This window comes from Portunus trituberculatus, chromosome 31 (genome assembly GCF_017591435.1).
Source record: "Portunus trituberculatus isolate SZX2019 chromosome 31, ASM1759143v1, whole genome shotgun sequence".
NCBI lineage: Eukaryota > Metazoa > Arthropoda > Malacostraca > Decapoda > Portunidae > Portunus > Portunus trituberculatus.
Genome location: NC_059285.1, coordinates 1,024,122 through 1,043,365, shown reverse-complemented (window position 1 = coordinate 1,043,365; position 19,244 = coordinate 1,024,122). Strand labels below are relative to the sequence as shown.

Sequence of the window (19,244 nt, the reverse complement as noted above, 5' to 3'; positions counted from 1 at the left end):
GTGTGTGTGTGTGTGTGTGTGTGTGTGTTCCGTTTGTGCCTTGAGTGAAGTTCAGATAATACATCCTATGATACGCATCAAAAGGTTACATTACACCAAGCCAGTGTACTTCTCGAGCAGACCCAAAGAAGCGAGAGCGCCAGCCCGCGAGTCTGCACTTGGCTGTCCTGCTGGTTGTCCGTTACCTGTGTAAGTCTGTATCTTTACTCATTTGTATTCATACAGGGTGAGATTCAGCTGGCGATGACCTTTCCCAGTTCAAAATAGTCACACGTGTTTTTAAATGTATGCAAACTCCACTTCCTGTGGCGATCAAATAAATCATGTCAAGATTAGCGAACCCACTCACAGCCGAGTTCGCTATTCTTTACAAGATTACTGTGTTCGTTATTCTTAACATGGAAATAATCGGGTTCGCTGTTCTTGACATGAACACTTCGGTACTTCGGTACCAGACATTTCAGTGGTTAATTAAATCTCAAAGCTACTGTTCACTAGGGAACCTTTTATGAATCTTCAACTGGTTTAATTGGTTTTCATAATAATATGTACTGGTTTTCATTTTGGTATTCAGACATCCAGGAATCCTCGAAATTTACGGAAGTTGTGAAGACAAGCATATTTTGTTTACTAGTTATAATGGTTAGTTTTATATATATATATATATATATATATATATATATATATATATATATATATATATATATATTTTTTTTTTTTTTTTTTTTTTTTTATATGTAAGAGGTGAAGCCGGCCAAGGGCAACAAAAATGGCAACTGGCCAGATGGCAGAAGTGTCGAGGTGAGCTGGATTTCAAAAGATTTTTGACATTTTCTATTGTTGAAGGAGTGTTTGGCAAGTTGGAGGGTAATAGTTATCGTTTCGGTAGGTGTTTACCAGCAACCTCCTTTGTAAACTTTCCCTAAGATTACACAGATATTCTTTCTAAGTGATGTGAAGCTGTTTTTTGTTGTGTGAATTTTGCCACTTTGCATTCGTATTGTTGTGCTGATGATGCACATTGGCTTTGTGTTGTCCTTTGGGCGACACTTTGTTGAGCTGCATTCCCAATTCCCATCATATGCAGAATGAATATCATGCCATGAATGTCCTCAAAGAATATCATAACGGAATATTGAATGTTACTGAATGTGAGAGGAATCTTCACCATAAAAGACACATTTTGGGAGTCAGCTAATGGCGAGGCTTATCAACGGATGCCAAAATGTCAACTATTAGAGTCAGGAGTTAGAATGGGAGGAGTCGGCATGATGACACAAAAGTCAAGCCAGCCGCCAGCGCGCTATTGGTCCATTGCTGCCCCTGGCCCCCTACCCCCCCCTCACACCCAAGGCATTACCAGTCACCATTACGTTCCTTATTTTCCGTCTTATGTCCATGTTATATGGTCGCCTACCATACGTTATGATAAAAGACTCGTAATAGAAGAGTCATGCCGTGCCACCATGATTTAGACGGTAAATCATACAAACAAATGAGATGATGCAGTGTTTCTTAAAGCTTCAGTGGACTTGGTGAGAGGTGGGAAGCTGTCTTTGGGGCGAACCAAGTGTAAAGCGGAGGAAAAAGAAAAAAGTTTTGAATGAATAAAACAATTATTAAACTTTAAAAAATTTTTATCTTTATTTTTAACAAAATGGTAGCGGTAGCTGATGCTTAAGGCACTGGTTACAATTCTAAATGGTTATCACAAAAATAAGATTTTCACAATACTTTTCAATAAATGTAATCATAGGTAATAATTAAAGTGACTGGATGACACCAAGAGATTTGATATGATTTGATAAGTTTATTGTTGAAAAAAAAAGTACAACAAAGGAGATGGGAGGAGCCTGCCAAACAAATGTTCATAGAAAACTAATGTACTGCAGTACAAAAATAAATAACCTTAAGTATATTTACATTATTTACAAAGGTGGAGCAAAAAGTGGGAAATCCTTGAGGATGGCAGGGATGATGTCATTGTTGAAGAACCAGCTTATCATTGGTGGCAGGTCCCAGTGGCAGTTCCCCTGTGGGCGGAAATGCACCAGCAAGGGACACTCCATGACATAGTGGGGAAGTGTGTGCCCTGCAGGACTGTGACACAGCTTACAGGGCACAGCAGCAGCCCCACTGACCTGCCAATAGTACCTGTAACTCAGCCTGAGACGCATAGCATTCCTTCCCACAATCACGTTCGTTCGTTTGACTTACAGCCCAGTCCACAGGAAAAGGATACAATATCACTCACCACAAAGCAAATACTAGAAAAAAGAATTACATAGTATAATTCACTACTTCACATATTACGGTAACTTTCCTTCACCGGCGAGCTTCTTGCGCCGACACGCGCGACTCGCACTTATAATTCCTTTATTTTCTCAGAAACACTCACTTAATCTGATCTATGGGTCTAAGTACACTGATTTATGGGAGCAATGTACCAAGTGGTGACATCTCAAACAAACTCATTTACCCTTGTCTTTGGGGGACCTCGTTACACCGTTTGGGGAGGGGGGGAGGACGTACCGTATATTTACATGTATACATGACCTGGTCCAGCCATACATTCACCCTAAAGACAGCTTCCCACTCTCATAAAGTCCATCAAAGCTGAAAAACACTGTACTTATTATTACCTCATTTGTTTGTGTGCTATATCATCTAAATCTTTGTAGCATGGTATGCTACAAGACTCTTCTAAGGTCACATATATGGCAGGCAGCTTCAAAACATGGACATAAAACAGAAAACAAGGAGTGTAACTCGGATGTTCCAATGTATTTTCAATGGGTGGCTGGTAATGTTCTGAGTGTAAGGGGGTTAGAGGCAGCAGCAAACCAATAGTGCATCGGCTTCACTTTTGTGACATTATGCCATTTCCTCTCATTCCAACCTCCTTGTTATCTGCTCATCATAAACTCTGTCCACAGCCTCAATAAGCTCTGCCCACTGGCTTCCCTTTGTATGGCAGCATAGGTGCTTACTGTGTCCCTATAATATTAGTCAACCTTGTGTTATCTCATTGCACGTTCAGTTTTCACACAGTCGCTCTTTTCCTGTGATATCTGGTGTATGCAATATGCCCATGTGACAATGTGTCATGCAACACCACTGACAAAAAAATGTTGCAGATTTTGCTCGATGCGGTGTCTATGGAAAGTATAAAAAACTATTGAGGATTTCCTGCAACTGGGATAAACTCAATGAAGGTCAATAGTGAATATACTTGATTAAATCCAATACTGTAGTATATTATCATTTCATTGGTGTTAGGTATCATTTCCATGATTATGAAAATTTCATCCCTTCATCTTATATACTCGTAGTACACAAGTATGTATACTGAATTTGACTGTTAAATATCAGCATGGAAAAGTGATTTGATTTTGTGGTTTGTTAAACATTCTGCTTTGACTTAACGTGGCAGTACCTCCTCGAATCAAACCAAGAAGACATCAGCTGCTGCATTATGACACCCACTTACAAGGGTTCAACACCAGCCACTACTGTGGAACACCTTGCATTATACTTTCCTCATCTTCTAGGGACAGCTCCCTCCCTCACCAACCCACTATACTGGCTGCTTTCTTTTCTTCAATCTAACCACTTTCTTGTCCACATCCTCTCCCTACTACTCCTCCTCCTCCTCCTCCTCCTCCTCCTCCTCCTCCTCCTCCTCCTCCTCCTCCTCCTCTCCTGCTTTACTCTTTCTTCTTGCAAAGCAAGTACACAGACTCCCATTGCTAAAATCGCTTGATTAATGGCATCCATGCTTGGTATTTTCACTTCTTCTATTGTGTTTATTTTGTAGTTTCGCTGCCCACATGATGTCATTGTTGCCCTTCTTCAGAATATGTGTGCTATTATTTCCCGCAACTTGTCATCAAACGTGCTGTTGCACGACCCAATATCGCAGGAAAAGAGCGACCATGTGGTGTGGGCTTAAGGAGGCCACAGGGCTCACAGAAACCTACCAGAAAAGGGATTTTATATAATTTGTGTGTTAAATATGTACGTATCATTACAAGAAGCATTGAAAACAAGGTGTAGGAGGAAATTACCAAGGAAATGGGAACATTGGTAGATGTGTGCAAGAAGTGAATGTTAGTGATGCACCAAGGAACAATGGTACAACACGTGACTAAACAACAAGTGGATACAATAACCTTGTTTCACCACATCTTATTAATGGGTGATACAATGTGTCAATATGCAACAAGTATGTAAGCGACATTACACTCCATTGGTGATGCATTTCCACGGAGACTGCAGCAGCCTTAACCACTCCTTTGAGATATTATCATTCGAATAAAAGCAATCATACAAGAACGATTTATTCATTTATCACTATCATTTTCTTAGATCGAGACAGACACGTTAGTTATACTTGTTTCATAGTTGTCACATTAAAAAAAAACAGGCATAGTAATATGCCACAGCTTGGTTAAGTTGACATTCTGGATCAAAATCATGCCTGGTGGTGTGACTTCACACACCACCCTGGTAAGGGAACCAGTTACTGCTCCACTTGCCAGCGAAAAAAACCCGAGGTGACAATTCCCTAGTGAGGTTCAAACCTATGCCAGCCATGGCAGCCAACACAGATGCAGTCCCACCAGTGCCTTCACCACTGAACAATGTGTGTGTGTGTGTGTGTGTGTGTGTGTGTGTGTGTGTGTGTGTGTGTGTGTGTGTGTGTGTGTGTGTGTGTGTGTGTGTGTGTGTGTTTCACTGTTTGATCTGCTGCAGTCTCTGACGAGACAGCCAGATGTTACCCTACGGAACGAGCTCAGAGCTCATTATTTTCGATCTTTGGATAGGCCTGAGACCAGGCACACACCACACACCGGGACAACAAGGTCACAACTCCTCGATTTACATCCCGTACCTATTCACTGCTAGGTGAACAGGGGCTACACGTGAAAGGAGACACACCCAAATATGTCCATCCGGCTGGGAATCGAACCCCGGTCCTCTGGCTTGTGAAGCCAGCACTCTAACCACTGAGCTACCGTGTGTGTGTGTGTGTGTGTGTGTGTGTGTGTGTGTGTGTGTGTGTGTATGTATGTGTATTTACCTATTTGTATTTACCTATTTGTGATTACAGGGCCCGAGCCGTAGCCCTCTATGTCCTGTCTCTTTGTCCACACTTGTCCAATTTTTCCTTCATTTGACTGACACTCGCCGCACACACCACATCCACGCTCAGTTTGTTCCATGCATCAATGCTCCGATATGGGAGGCTATACTTCTTGATGTCGCTCGTGCAGGAATCCTTCAGTATTTTCTTTGGGTGTCCTCTTAGGTAATTACTGGATGCCATCGTGATCAGGTTCTCTGTGTGTGTGTGTGTGTGTATTTACCTAGTTGTATTTACCTAGTTGTAGTTTTACAGGGCCTGGGCTTTATGCTCGTGTGGTCCCGTCTCCATATCTACACTTATCCAATTTTTCTTTAAATCTATGTACACTCTTTGCTGACACCACTTCCTAACTCAAACTGTTCCAAGTCTCAACACATCTTTGCGGGAAACTAAATTTTTTAACATCTCTCAGACATCGTCCCTTCCTTAGTTTCTTACTATGCGATCTTGTGCTTCTAAAGTCATATTCTTCTCTCAGGATCAGTTTCTCATTATCCACTTCATCCATTCCGTTAATCAATTTATAAACTTGTATCAGATCCCCTCTCTCTCTTCTCTGCTCCAAGGTTAGTAGATCATAGCCTTTAGTCTCTCCTCATATGTCATCCCTTTAAATTCTGGAACCATTCTTGTAGCCATATTTTGTAGTCTCTCTAATTTTCTTATGTGTTTCTTTTTATTGGGAGTCCACACAACTCCTGCATATTCCAATCTAGGTGTGTGTGTGTGTGTGTGTGTGTGTGTGTGTGTGTGTGTGTGTGTGTGTGTGTGTGTGTGTGTGTGTGTGTGTGTGTGTGTGTGTGTGTGTGTATGTGTGTGTGTGTGTGTGTGTTTACCTAGTTGTATTTTTACAGGGCCTGGGCTTTATGCTCGTGTGGACCCATCTCCATATCTACACTTATCCAATTTTTTCTTTAAAACTATGCACACTTATTGCTGACATCACTTTTTCACTCAAACTGTTCCACGTCTCAGCACATCTTTGCGGGAAGCTATATTTTTTAACATCTCTCAGACATCTTCCCTTCCTCCCCTTTTTACTATGCGATCTTGTGCTTCGAATGTCATATTCTTCTCTCAGGATCAGTTTTTCATTATCCACTTGGTCCATTCCGTTGATCAATTTATAAACTTGTATCAGATCCCATCTCTCCCTTCTCTGTTCCAGGGCTAATAGATCAATAGCTTTTAGTCTCTCCTCATATGTCATCCCTTTAAATTCTGGAACCATTCTTGTAGCCATTTTTTGTAGTCTCTTCAATTTCCTTATGTGTTTCTTTTTATGGGGGATCCACACAACTCCTGCATATTCCAATCTAGGTCTTATTTTAATACTTATCAATTTCTTCATCAGTGTGTGTGTGTGTGTGTGTGTGTGTGTGTGTGTGTGTGTGTGTGTGTGTGTGTGTGTGTGTGTGTGTGTGTGTGTGTGTGTGTGTGTGTGTGTGTGTGTGTGTGATATGAATTGTGTTTCTGTTTTTGGTTGGCAGTGGAAGGTGCTACTACCAGAGCCAGAGAGACAAGGGTTACCATCGTCCACCACCCCAACACAGCAGGGCGTGGGTACCTGTGTGTGACATGGAGGCCACAACCTGCACCTCTCTTTTCTTCCTCATTGTAGTGATTTCATCAACCACCGCCACCAATACCACCAATAAACAAAGTACGTGAACAGGCGAGTTGATGACTGCAGGACTTAAGAAGGCTGAGCTCTAACTTGACTTGCAGAAAAAAAGGATCAATTGTGAATCCCATCAGCTTGTTGCACTCATGACGGTATTTATCATTATTACCAGCAGCAGCAGCAGCATTTTCATTATCAATCTTTCTTATTCTTATTATTTTTCTCTTTTTAAGTATTTTTTCAGTCATTTTTCTACCTCCTTTGTTAAACAAGTACATTATGTAAGTACTAACACAAAACTTATTGAGGGCCAACATTCCAGTTTGAATCAGGCCATGCAACAAGACACCATGTTTTTGCTAAAAGGACGAGAACATTCCAAATTAAATATATGATGTGGTTGACCTTAGAGTGAGTGAGTGAATGAGATGTTGAGTGACTCATGAATTGTATAATATGAGAGAGAGAGAGAGAGAGAGAGAGAGAGAGAGAGAGAGAGAGAGAGAGAGAGAGAGAGAGAGAGAGAGAGAGAGAGAGAGAGAGAGAGAGAGAGAGAGAGAGAGAGAGAGAGAGAGAGAGAGACTGTGGCTGATCTTTCTTTTATCGTCTCCACCCTTTCCACAGAATGCAGTTCCTTTGGTATGTTCCAGTGTGAGGAAGGTTCGTGTGTTCAACAGACTGCTAAATGTGACGGGATTCTTCACTGTCCAGATTCCTCTGATGAGAATAACTGTCCGCCCGGTGAGTGATAACGTATTACTTTTCAAGCTCTGGGATTTCAAACACACGGCAATAATTTCTTTTAACTGTTGGGAGCAGAAACAATAGTAATGAAAAGTGTGTGTGTGTGTGTGTGTGTGTGTGTGTGTGTGTGTGTGTGTGTGTGTGTGTGTGTGTGTGTGTGTGTGTGTGTGTGTGTTGTGTGTGTGTGTATTTACCTAGTTGTAGTTTTACAGGGCCTGGGCTTTATGCTCGTGTGGCCCCGTCTCCATATCTACACTTATCCAATCTTATTTTAAAAGTATGCACACTCGTTGCAAACACTACTTCTTCATCTAAACTGTTCCAAGTCTCAATACATCTCTGCGGGAAACTATATTTTTTAATATCTCTCAGACATCTTCCTTTTCTCAGCTTTTTACTATGCGATCTTGTGCTTCGGATGTCATATTCTTCTCTCAGGATCAGTTTCTCTTTATCCACTTGGTCTATTCCGTTGATCAATTTATACACTTGTATCAGGTCTCCTCTCTCCCTTCTTTGTTCCAGGGTTGGTAGATCCATAGCCTTTAATCTCTCCTCATATGTCATCCCTTCAAATTCTGGAACCATTCTTGTAGCTATTTTTTGTAGCCTCTCCAATTTCCTTATGTGTTTCTTTTTATGAGGGGTCCACACTACTCCTGCATATTCCAATCTGGGTCTTATTATAGTACTTATCAATTTCTTCATCATTTCTTTGTCCATGTAGTGAAATACTACTCCATTATTCCTTAGCAAATTATATATTTCTCTAAAAATTCTATCAATATGGCTTACTGGTTGATTGTTTTCTTCTATCGTCACTCCTAAGTCCTTTTCCTTTTTTACTTTCTCCAGTTCTACTCCATCTCCCATCTTATAGATTCCCACAGGTCGTCTTTCACTCTTTCCCATTTCCATGACATGGCTTTTGTTTCCATTTCCCACTTCTTACTCCATTCTCAGATCTTATTTAGGTCTTCTTGCAGTATTTCACAATCCTCCTTTTGCTTTATAACTCTGCACAGTTTTGTATCGTCCGCAAACAGATTTATGTAGCTGTTCACTCCTTCTGGCATGTCGTTAATATAAATGAGGAAAAGTATTGGTGCCAATACTGACCCCTGTGGCACTCCGCTTTCTACTGCTCTCCACTTGGACTTCATATCTTTAACTACCATCCTTATTTCTCTCCCCCTCAAATAATTTTCTATCCATCTCAATGTGCTTCCTTTTAAGCCACCCTTCTCCTCTAACTTCCACAGTAATCTTGCATGTGGCACTTTGTCAAATGCCTTTTTTAAATCCAAATAAATACAGTCAACCCATCCCTCTCTCTCTCTTGTACTCTATCAACTATTCTAGAATAGAAACTCAATAAATTAGTTACACAAGACTGTCTTTTTCTAAAACCAAATTGGCTATTTGATATTAATTTGTTGTCTTCAAGGAACTCGATCCATTGTTTCTTTATTATTCTTTCACACATCTTGCATATTACACTAGTTAGTGATACCGGTCTGTAATTTAAAGGTTCTTCCTTCCTTCCACTCTTATATATGGGAACCAGCTCAGCTCTTTTCCATTCTACTGGTACTGTTCCATTTTCTATTGAGCATTTTATGATGTATATAGGACTTGCTAGTTCTTCCCTACATTCTTTCAGTATTCTGCCTGTGTGTGTGTGTGTGTGTGTGTGTGTGTGTGTGTAATTCACTGTTTGATCTGCTGCAGTCTCTGACGAGACAGCCAGACGTTACCCTACGGAACGAGCTCAGAGCTCATTATTTCCGATCTTCGGATAGGCCTGAGACCAGGCACACACCACACACCGGGACAACAAGGTCACAACTCCTCGATTTACATCCCGTACCTACTCACTGCTAGGTGAACAGGGGCTACACGTGAAAGGAGACACACCCAAATATCTCCACCCGGCCGGGGAATCGAATCCCGGTCCTCTGGCTTGTGAAGCCAGCGCTCTAACCACTAAGCTACCGGGCCGTGTGTGTGTGTGTGTGTGTGTGTGTGTGTGTGTGTGTGTGTGTGTGTGTGTGTGTGTGTGTGTGTGTGTGTGTGTGTGTGTGTGTGTGTGTGTACCTAGTCTTTCCTCTAATGGCTCCACCCTTCACACAGGCTGCACTTCTGAAGAGTTCCGGTGTGGAGATGGTTTCTGTGTTCCACACGTTGCCAAGTGCAATGGTTATGTTGACTGCCAAGATTCTTCAGATGAGACAGACTGTCTAGCAGGTGAGTGATTATTATCAAAGCATGCACATTTTCAAGGCCTGTGACTTCTAGTACAGAGTAATTCTTCTGATGGTTCAGAGATGATAAATTCAAAGTTTGCAGAGAGCTAGGATTAACTAGGAAGGTTTGAGTGACTGGGCACTGTAAGGCTGCTTTGGTCTGAGGGCAAAGAGCAGCCTGTTCCCCACAACGCACCTCACCCAGGCCATGCCACAAGACACCACAACAAGGTAATGCTGCTAAAGGCACCACACCAAACCAATACTGCCTCAGTGTGATTCCCACCATGGTGCAAGCAGGAAACAATTAGGATAGTGCTCTAGTATCAAGCCTGCCACCTGTCCCCTATGTAGATTTTCAATATGTATGTACTGCAACTCTAATAAACTGCTTATTATTATCATTAATATTACAGGTGGGTAGCAACCTCCACTCCCTCCCCTGGTTTTGATGGTTAAAGGGGACATGACTTGTCATCTGGGAGAAGGTATACAGCATTATCCAGCTGGAGGCTGTGATATCCTATAAGCAGGGGTGGCTTGTTTATTGTTTCTTGTGAGAACAGTAGCACACAGGATACTACAATCCTCGTAACTGTGTGTCGTGTGTTAAAAGTCTCATCCTAGAATGTGGCCCATGATTCTTTCCAGTGCGTTGGAGTTTTTGTGTTACATTGTTCCTTTCCTGTTGGTGGCTAAAACAAGATGGCAATCTCAGTTTGTTATAGAGTTGCTCAAGTCCTGCACTGAGTTACATTGGAGGTGGTTCAGGGATGCTGACTGAAGTAGTGGCAGCCCCAAAGAAGGGGAGAAGTTGGCTTGCAACCACTTTTTGATTCCTGCACTGGGCTACAACGACCCTAAGCTTGTATTTGAGTCCTGCACCAGGCTGTGGTGTCAGCCTGGGGAAAGCTAGTCCATTTATGGCAACTCCTTAAGAGAGACCTTCTGTGATCATAACACAGAGCTGGAAGAGTTTGACTATGGTCTGACCATTTTATGAAGATCACTTAGGCGTTGGCTTTTTCAGGGATTTCCTGGCCTGCGGCGCTGTCACACTTTTACCAATGTGCACCTCAAGTCAGAACAGTAATACTCCGCTTAACAAACAGGATAGGGGGTGTCAAAGCTGTTTGTATAGCGAAAATTTGTTAAGCGGACGTAATTTTCCCATAGGTGTAATGGAAATAGGGGGGGGATGCATTCTGAGTTGGTCCCCAACATACCACATGGGTTAAAAAAAAAAATTATATGTACGTTTGGCAGCATATTGGGCCACCAGTGTACCACTACTTTTATGATGTCATATGAGTCATTGGAAGTTAGAGGAGCTACGTACAAATTCTCTCACATTCTCACATTCATGTTCACAAAACAACATTTCTATTAGCTTTTTTACAAACCTTGCCCCCAAGAAAGGATTGTTTTGTAATGCATAAAGTGAAATCTTACATGGAATACCAAAAAATAAAGCAGAGATGAGATGAGCCACAGACGAAGCAGGAGATTTGTGGCTACTCAGCCGCTTCTTCTTGTGACCCTATTTTGGCCTGCGTGTTGTCTTTCCCCATGATATTCGTTTCTACTCCTCTATTGCCTGCTATAATGGATATTATATCTTAGTATTCATATACGCTCATGCCATGAGGATAACCTTGACTCTGTGGCACTGAGTGATAGTAATTATTAATGAAATACCGCGGTATTTCATTAATAATTCACTATCACTCAGTGCCACGGAGTCAAGGTTATCCTCATGGCATGAGCGTATATGAATACTAAGATATAATATCCATTATAGCAGGCAATAGAGGAGTGAAAACATAAACATCATGATGAAAGTAGCACACAAGCAAAAGGGTCACAAGAAGAAGAAGAAGAAGAAGAAGCGGCCGAGTGGCCGCAAGTCTCCCACTTCGTCTGTGGTTCATCTCATCTCTGCTTTATTTTTTGGTATTCCATGTAAGATTTCACTTTATGCATTACAAAACAATCCTTTCTTGGGAGCAAGGTTTGTAAAAAACTAATAGAAATGTTGTTTTGTGAACATAAATGCATTTATAAGACAGTAACACCACCTGGAGAGATGGTGTTCCCAGCAACCTCAGAGCAACCTGATAGCAACCTTGTCACCGTCCCTCCAAGCGTTCATGGATGCCATTTCGCTGCAAGAGGTTGCTCTGACGTTGTTAAAGAATCTTGGATCCAGCTCCAGGAGCGCTAGAAACAGAGGCGGGGAGCCAACCAATCACAGAGAAACTACCACGTTCGGTCCCTCACCTGGCAAATTCATACCCAGAAAATTTGCTAAAACAGATGTGTTTGTACGTTATGCGGACTTTTTGGTCTCACTTTGTATAGTACGTTAAACCGGAAATTCATTAAACGAACGTTCGTTAAGCGGAGTATTACTGTATTTAATATTTATCAACTGAATGGTGTTGTAGTACATATACATTGTGAAGCTCTAATAAGGCAAGGTAGAGTAATTTGTGTTTATCTTTAAATATATTTTGCATTGTTTTTGCAAACACAACAATACTTGACAACATTTCCTCCAAGCGTTGTCATATCCCTTTGAGTGACTGAGTGAGGTCACAGGTCAAAGTGACCGTGTTAATCCATGGGTCACTTCCTCTCCCACTACCAGCCAGAATGTGTGAGAGAGAGAGAGAGAGAGAGAGAGAGAGAGAGAGAGAGAGAGAGAGAGAGAGAGAGAGAGAGAGAGAGAGAGAGAGAGACTGACAGGCATTCCTTTCTCAAATTTTAGTAATTTATAAGTAAGTATAGATCTCTGACAGAAATATATTTGCATGAAATGTAAATTCTATATGGAGAGAGAGAGAGAGAGAGAGAGAGAGAGAGAGAGAGAGAGAGAGAGAGAGAGAGAGAGAGAGAGAGAGAGAGAGAGAGAGAGAGAGAGAGAGAGAGAGAGAGGTGTGGGAAGAAAGGTTTTCATTGACACAAAGGCTCTAATCCCTTAATTTGCCCAGCACAAGGTTTGGCAGCGCCTCAGGCCGGGAAATCCCCGAAAAAGCCAACGCCTAAGTGATCTTCATAAAATGGTCAGACCATAGGCAAAGTGTAAGTACAAAGTCACAGATTTGGAGAAAAATAGAAGGGACCCCATTAGGTGCATAAGCATTCCAAGGTTTTAAGCCAGCGAGGGCAAGGAAGACATCATTGCGAAGGATCTTAATAGAAAGCGTGAAGTAATCGGAGGATGGAGGAGAGAGTTATCCAAGATAGAGTTTTTAGCAAAGGTTTGAGTGAAGAGTTCAGCTGTACAAAGTATATGAGAGGGCAGTGGTGCCATCTGGACGAAATAAGGAAAAAGAAGGGATGATGAAGAAGCAAAGTTGTTGGAGGTGTTTTTGGCTAGGCAACAGTAACCTCAAGGGGAGCTGGATCTTGAAAGACTGACACTTTCTATTATTGAGCTGGGGGGGGGGTGGTTTCTAGCTGGAGAAAAAACTTGGCATGATTTCAGACAGAAACATAAAGTGCATGAGATTGAAAGGTGTCAAGCACCCACTTGTAATTCATGTCAAATATTAGAACTTCAAGAAAACTTCATAATCTTCATCTTTCCCTCCTTTATTTCCTCATGCCTTTTCCTCCACTGATAACTCCCTGCTTTTATTTGTATTTCAAAAGTATTTCTTGAACCTTTCCCCCTGACAGACAGTGATATTGAGCTGCAGGTGACAGTGGATGGTCAAGAAGCAGACACAGTAGAGAAGGATGGCTGGGTGACGGTAACAGAGAAAGCAATGAGACAACTCTCCCTTACCTGCAATGCACACCTCTTTCCTTCAGGAGCCACGGACTCATTGCATTCTTACGTGTTCTGGAGAAAGGTGAGATGGGGGGAAGGGGAGAGCTTGGTCTGAGCTCCAGTAACTCAAGCAAGACTAAATCCATGACAGTAAACAAGGAAAAACAGCTGAAGAAAATGTGTCTTTGAGAAAAACCTGATAAATGATACCCTTAAACTTAAACATGAATGTCACTCTTTTTCATGTAAGAAGGAAAACTTGGTCAAAGGCATCATAGAGTAATAAAAAAAATAAATAAATGGATAAAAAAAAAAGGCCCACTTAGTTGCCAGTCCCCTTGCATATTCAGGAAAATTAGCCAAAATAAAGGGATAAATGTATTGAAACCTCCCTCTTAAATGAGCTCAAGTCAAAGGAAGCTGGAAACACAGAAGCAGGCAGGGAGTTGCTGAGTTTACCACAGAAAGATATGAGTGATTGTGAGTACTGGTTAACTCTTGCATTACAAAACTGGACAGAACAGGGGTGAGAGGAAGAAGAAAGCCTTGTGCAGCAAGGCCACAGGAAGAAACAAGGCATGCAGTTAGCAAGACTAAAAGAGCATTTGGCATAAAAATAGTAAAAGACAGCAAGAGATGCAACATGCAACATTTCAATGGTGATAAAGAGGCTAAAGACAGTCAGTCAGAGAAGAGAAATTGATGACAAAAAGCTTTTGATTCTACCCTATCTAATAGAATTATGTGAGTGGAACCCCTCCATACATGCAAAGAGTACTGGGCGAATAAGGCCCTTGTACATACAGAGTTGGTAGATTGGGGAGTGAGAAAAACTGGCTGAGATGTCTCAGAAGGCCTAACTTCATAGAAGCTGTTTAAGCAGGAGATGAGATGTGAAGTTTCCAGTTAGATAAGTAAAGGATAGGCCGCGGAAATTCAGTGTTGAAGAGGGGACAGGTGAATGTCATTGAAGAAGAGGGGATAGTTGTCTGGAAGGTTGTGTTGAGTTGATGGATGGAGGAATTTAGTTTTTAAGGTATTAAACTACTAAATTTTCTCTGTCTCAATCAGAAATCTTAGAAAGATCAGAAGTCAGGCATTCTGTGGCATCCCTGCATGATCTGTTGACTTCCTGAAGGGTTGGTCGTCTCTGAAAAGACGTGGAAAGGTATAGGGTGGTATCATCAGCGTAGGAGTGGATAGGGCAAGAAGTTTGGTTAAGATCATTGATGAATAATAGGGATGTCCACAGTCATAGTTGTCAAAAGTCAAGAGCAGATTTAATGGTGGGTTGAGGAAAACTCCCTTTTGAACGGTACATTAAAAATTTCAAAATACTGTTTTTGGGCCAACAACGAAGTAATTGAATGTGGAGTTGATATTAACACATCTGCAAGTAAATTTTAACCCTAGGCTGTATTGATATAAAGTAATGGTTTGGATGTGTGAAGATTCTTACAGTCAAACACTATTCATACAGATTAGAGGCATGTGACTGTACATTTGTTTGTGTAATGTTTCACCTGGCACAGTCTGACCCATATCTATTCACTATTGTCTTTTTAACATTCAATATTAGGGGAGCAAAAACTGAAACCGTGGCCGAAACATGGTTGGAAGGAAATCACTCAGTGTTGGAAGTGTCCACCTCTTTAGCTTGACTTCTGTATGTTGGTGTCCATGGTACAGTGTTTGTGTACGAAGTGAATGTCAATGAAGTCGATAAGTCTGAGGCAAGGGATGGGACGATTGTAGCATCACGTGCGTAGAGGCGGGGATCATACATATAATCATGATTTTTCCATGCTAACCATATGAATCTCTCCCCCTCACTATTGGTCCTGGGGCAAGTGGAGGTATCTGGCATCTTTTCTCGCTTGTCTCCTTGAGCCTTGAGACATAATTATGTTCCCTCACAATAGGTCATCTTTTCTCATTTCGAGGTGACATCTGGCAACCCCCATAATCCAGAGGGAGGAAATGGTACTGTGAGTGATGTTATGTCAGTGGTACTTGGTAATGACACTGTGAAATGATGAAGAAAATGAAGACAGTGATTTTTTTATTGAGGTAGAAGAAAGTGAAGACTCCAGTAGTGATTCTGATAGTGATCTGGGAGAGAGAGACCAACCCTCATATCAACGTTCATAGACCTCCTCACGTGCTTGTTGGCCAAGTCACGTGAATCCCATTGCTAATAAGAGTTACCAGATTCCAATTATTACAGAAATCCACAATACTTATAATATGTAGTTTCTTTTTTCTTTTCCTGTTTTACACATCATTTCATATATCTGAGTTCGCATTTTCTTGACATGAAAGTGCAAAAGTTCCTACTTTTACATTAAATTCAAATGCCTGAAAGGAGAGAGAGAGAGAGAGAGAGAGAGAGAGAGAGAGAGAGAGAGAGAGAGAGAGAGAGAGAGAGAGAGAGAGAGAGAGAGAGAGAGTGTGCTGTGTTATCGAAGATTGGGGGGTTATTTCTTAGTGGAGGGTTTTGCCATGGGTTTGCAAAGAATTTTTTTATATACAATAACTTTGGTCTCAGAGGTCATAACATGTTGTAAACTACATTGTTGTACTCAGAATAACACAGAGAAATATGCTTTTATAAGGACAAAATAATTTTAGCATTTTTGACAGGTGCGATTTTTTTCTGCTGTAACAGACGGAAAGTAAATCAACTTTAAGGGTTAGAAGAGAGACACAGAGAAAGGATGACACAAGTGTAGCTCAGACCTATTGCACACACTAACACACTATCATCTACAGGATGACAAAGACCTCCCTGAACACAACTGCACCATTGTACCTGCAAACATCTACTCACCATTCCAAGCTCAAGGAACCTACTCGTGTGAGGTGAGGCAACCCAACTCCAAAGTCCACTATGTCAGCAATAAAGTGCTGCTAACATTGGAAGGACAGGAGGTACTTCTACTGCACCTTCACACACCACCATACACACCAATCAACTCCAGTGCCTTGATGAGTAAGGTGCATGAAGCATTCTCAAGCTTGCTGCAAGATGTCAATTACACCATTAATGCAGTTTCCATCAATAAACAGAATTTTACATCTAACACTTTTGTGAACTCTCTGGTTCAAATTCAGCTTTCTTCCACCACCACTGCCTTTGAAAAGCTGTTAGAGATATTGCACAGTGAGAGCAGCATCAAGGAATTGTTGAAAAGTGCAGGATTCTTGTCTTCCTCAATGGTATTCCTCGCCACACGGTGCAGGAAGCGAACAAACATCTTACCCTACAGAAATTCTGTCACATGGCCATTCTCAGAGGTGGGCGAGGTGCAGCCGCTCCACTATCGGTGTGAGGATGCACATGGCAACTTGGTAGTGGGCCATTGTCGTTGGAACTACACACATGGGGCCGCTATTCACTTTGACAGCCATAAATGCAAACGTTTTGATTTCTGTCCGTCAGACTACACGGGACTTGCTGGCACCTTCTGTGTGTCACGCACATCTGCCACCACGTGGGATGAGGGCTTCCGTGCAGCATACACAAGCAAGCACACCATAAGCCTTCTGGACACTAACCACACCATATTAGATAAGAAAGGTCAGGATGATCAGCTGTCCCTTTACCAGCAAGTTCAGCAATGGCTGGAGGATGATGGAGGAAGCAGCTTGCTGTGGCTTCCTGCTAAGAGACTCACACCTTTTGCCCCCTTAGTAATTCTGAGTCCTAACTTTATATCTGGGTACAAGAATTTCTCAAACTCCAGTGAATGGCTGAGTGTGTACAATGTATCCTGGGCAGCAGGACAGCCATCTGCAGAGCACGACTGTCTTGCATTAGACACAAAGAACTCCACTTTGCTGACTCTCCCCTGTGATAATGCACTGCCCTTCCTTACTATCCTTTATATGCATAAATTGTTCCAGGTTCCAAACTGGACATATGATAATACCATACCAGGCCTAATCACCCGCGACAATCTGATGTGTCCAGGCTGGTCAAGTGAGTACCCAGGTGGCCAGGAAGTCTGCTTTATGGCGTGCAACAATGAAGATGGTCTGCGATGGGATGAAGCAGTGGAGCTGTGCAAGGAGAAGGATGCTCAACTCCCAGATCCCAGCAATGGCTTCATGGATTGGGCCCTCAGGCAGTACATGTTTACCTTCAATGAATCAATTTGGATCACATTCCCAAATCCTGAATCAAACAAGACAGAGCAAAGAAGAGGCACCTTCATTAATTGGAAAGCTGAAACTAACCACTCACTGCCCTATCCTGCACTCACATCCTCGGGCTGGATGCGACACAGCGGCAAGGTCACCAAGACACATGTTGTGTGTCAGAAGAACATATTGATGCCAGAAAGGAACATAAAAGTCTTTAAGGAGTCAGGTAGTGTCCATGTGGCAGTAGAGCCACAAATTGAAACCTTACCATCGCCACAGTGCTATGTCAATGGCCACTGGAAAACTGTAAATGAATCCTCTGGGAGTGCTGAGGAGACAGGTTCAGGAACAGGTACCATGCTATACTCTGACATGGAAAATGACTATGATGACTATGGCAGCGGGGACGAAGAACCAGATCCTCTTACCTCTTCAGGAAATAGAGTGGACAGCAACACTCAAGGTTATTACAAGTGCTTGGTATGGAGTAACTCCCCCCCCTACCTCCTCTTGTCCGACACACTGCTCTACAGACGCGAGGACACTTTCTCCTTCACCATTGTTCTCCGCCGCCAAAGTCAATACATCCCTGAATTACATGATGCTACCATGAATTCTAAAGCATTCTCTCCAAAAGAGCCCTGCATGAACAACTTCCTAAAACAAGTTCAGCTGGATGTGAGACGTGCATATGGTGATATCATTCTTGTCACCACAGAGAACTTTTACCTCTCCCCTGAGGTGAAAACAAATTATCTTCTCCTTCATTTTCATGTCCAGTTTGAATTTTCTGGTGGAATTTTAAAATCAGAGAACCCAATCTACGAGATGATCACCGCTGCACTCAGTGAGCTTTCTGAAGAGAATGAAGGGAACTGCCACGCTGTGAGTGCCAGAAGTACTGTTGGCTGTTATGAGGAAACACGGGAACTCTTGACATGGCCGAGAACTATGGGAGCAAGGGTGGTGCTCCCCACCGAGCTGTGTGTTACAGAGGAAGGCAACCCTGTCACTTGTGAGTGTCTGGGAGATTTTATCAGTGGTTATTACTGGGGAAACAAGTCTGGGGAATGCACTGACCATTTGTCCAATGAGACACAACAGTTGTGGTCCATCTACCAAAATGCCTCTTCCTCTGATTCTGCCTTAGTGGCCAAGCTGACAGACCGTGGACACGACCTCACTACTGCCGATGTGTATTTCACAGCCAAGGCAATACAATCTATCTCCAATGAATCCTCAGTGGCATCAAAAACTCTGGAACACATTGTGGAAACACTCAACAATGTGATGGAGGCAGAGGGCACGGTGATCCAGCAGATGCAGGATGTCTTCAACACATCCAGTATTCTACTGCAGGCACTTGAAACAATCAGCTTCAAAGCAAAAAGCGATGAACAAGAGGTTCTGTGTAAGACGAAACTAGTGTCCCTAATGAGGGTGAGTCTGAACCCCACCTCATCCATCATTGGATATCACTCATGGAGATCAAGTGAAGAGGACGAGGAAGAGGAGGATGAGAATGTAATTAATAAAGAAAGTCCAGATGATTGGCAG

At 42.2% G+C, this 19,244-nt stretch overlaps 2 protein-coding genes across 3 annotated transcripts in view; one reads left to right on the top strand and one right to left on the bottom strand.

Moving 5' to 3' along the window:
• The window catches only part of LOC123511484 (probable 18S rRNA (guanine-N(7))-methyltransferase), a 43,976-nt gene that overhangs the window by 8,880 nt on the left and 15,852 nt on the right, over positions 1–19,244 (bottom strand). The gene's annotated exons all lie outside the window — the stretch shown is intronic.
• Positions 32–19,244, top strand: part of LOC123511481 — a 21,482-nt gene continuing 2,269 nt past the window's right edge. Inside the window, exons 1-6 of one of the 2 annotated variants that reach the window (XM_045267416.1) lie at positions 32–189; positions 6,640–6,812; positions 7,398–7,514; positions 9,651–9,764; positions 13,448–13,623; positions 16,314–19,244. The exon at positions 16,314–19,244 is cut by the window's right edge and continues 2,269 nt beyond it. In XM_045267416.1, coding sequence (XP_045123351.1) covers positions 68–189; positions 6,640–6,812; positions 7,398–7,514; positions 9,651–9,764; positions 13,448–13,623; positions 16,314–19,244 — 3,633 coding nt within the window. In that variant the 5' untranslated portion in view covers positions 32–67. The other variant, XM_045267417.1, reaches the window with a different exon arrangement.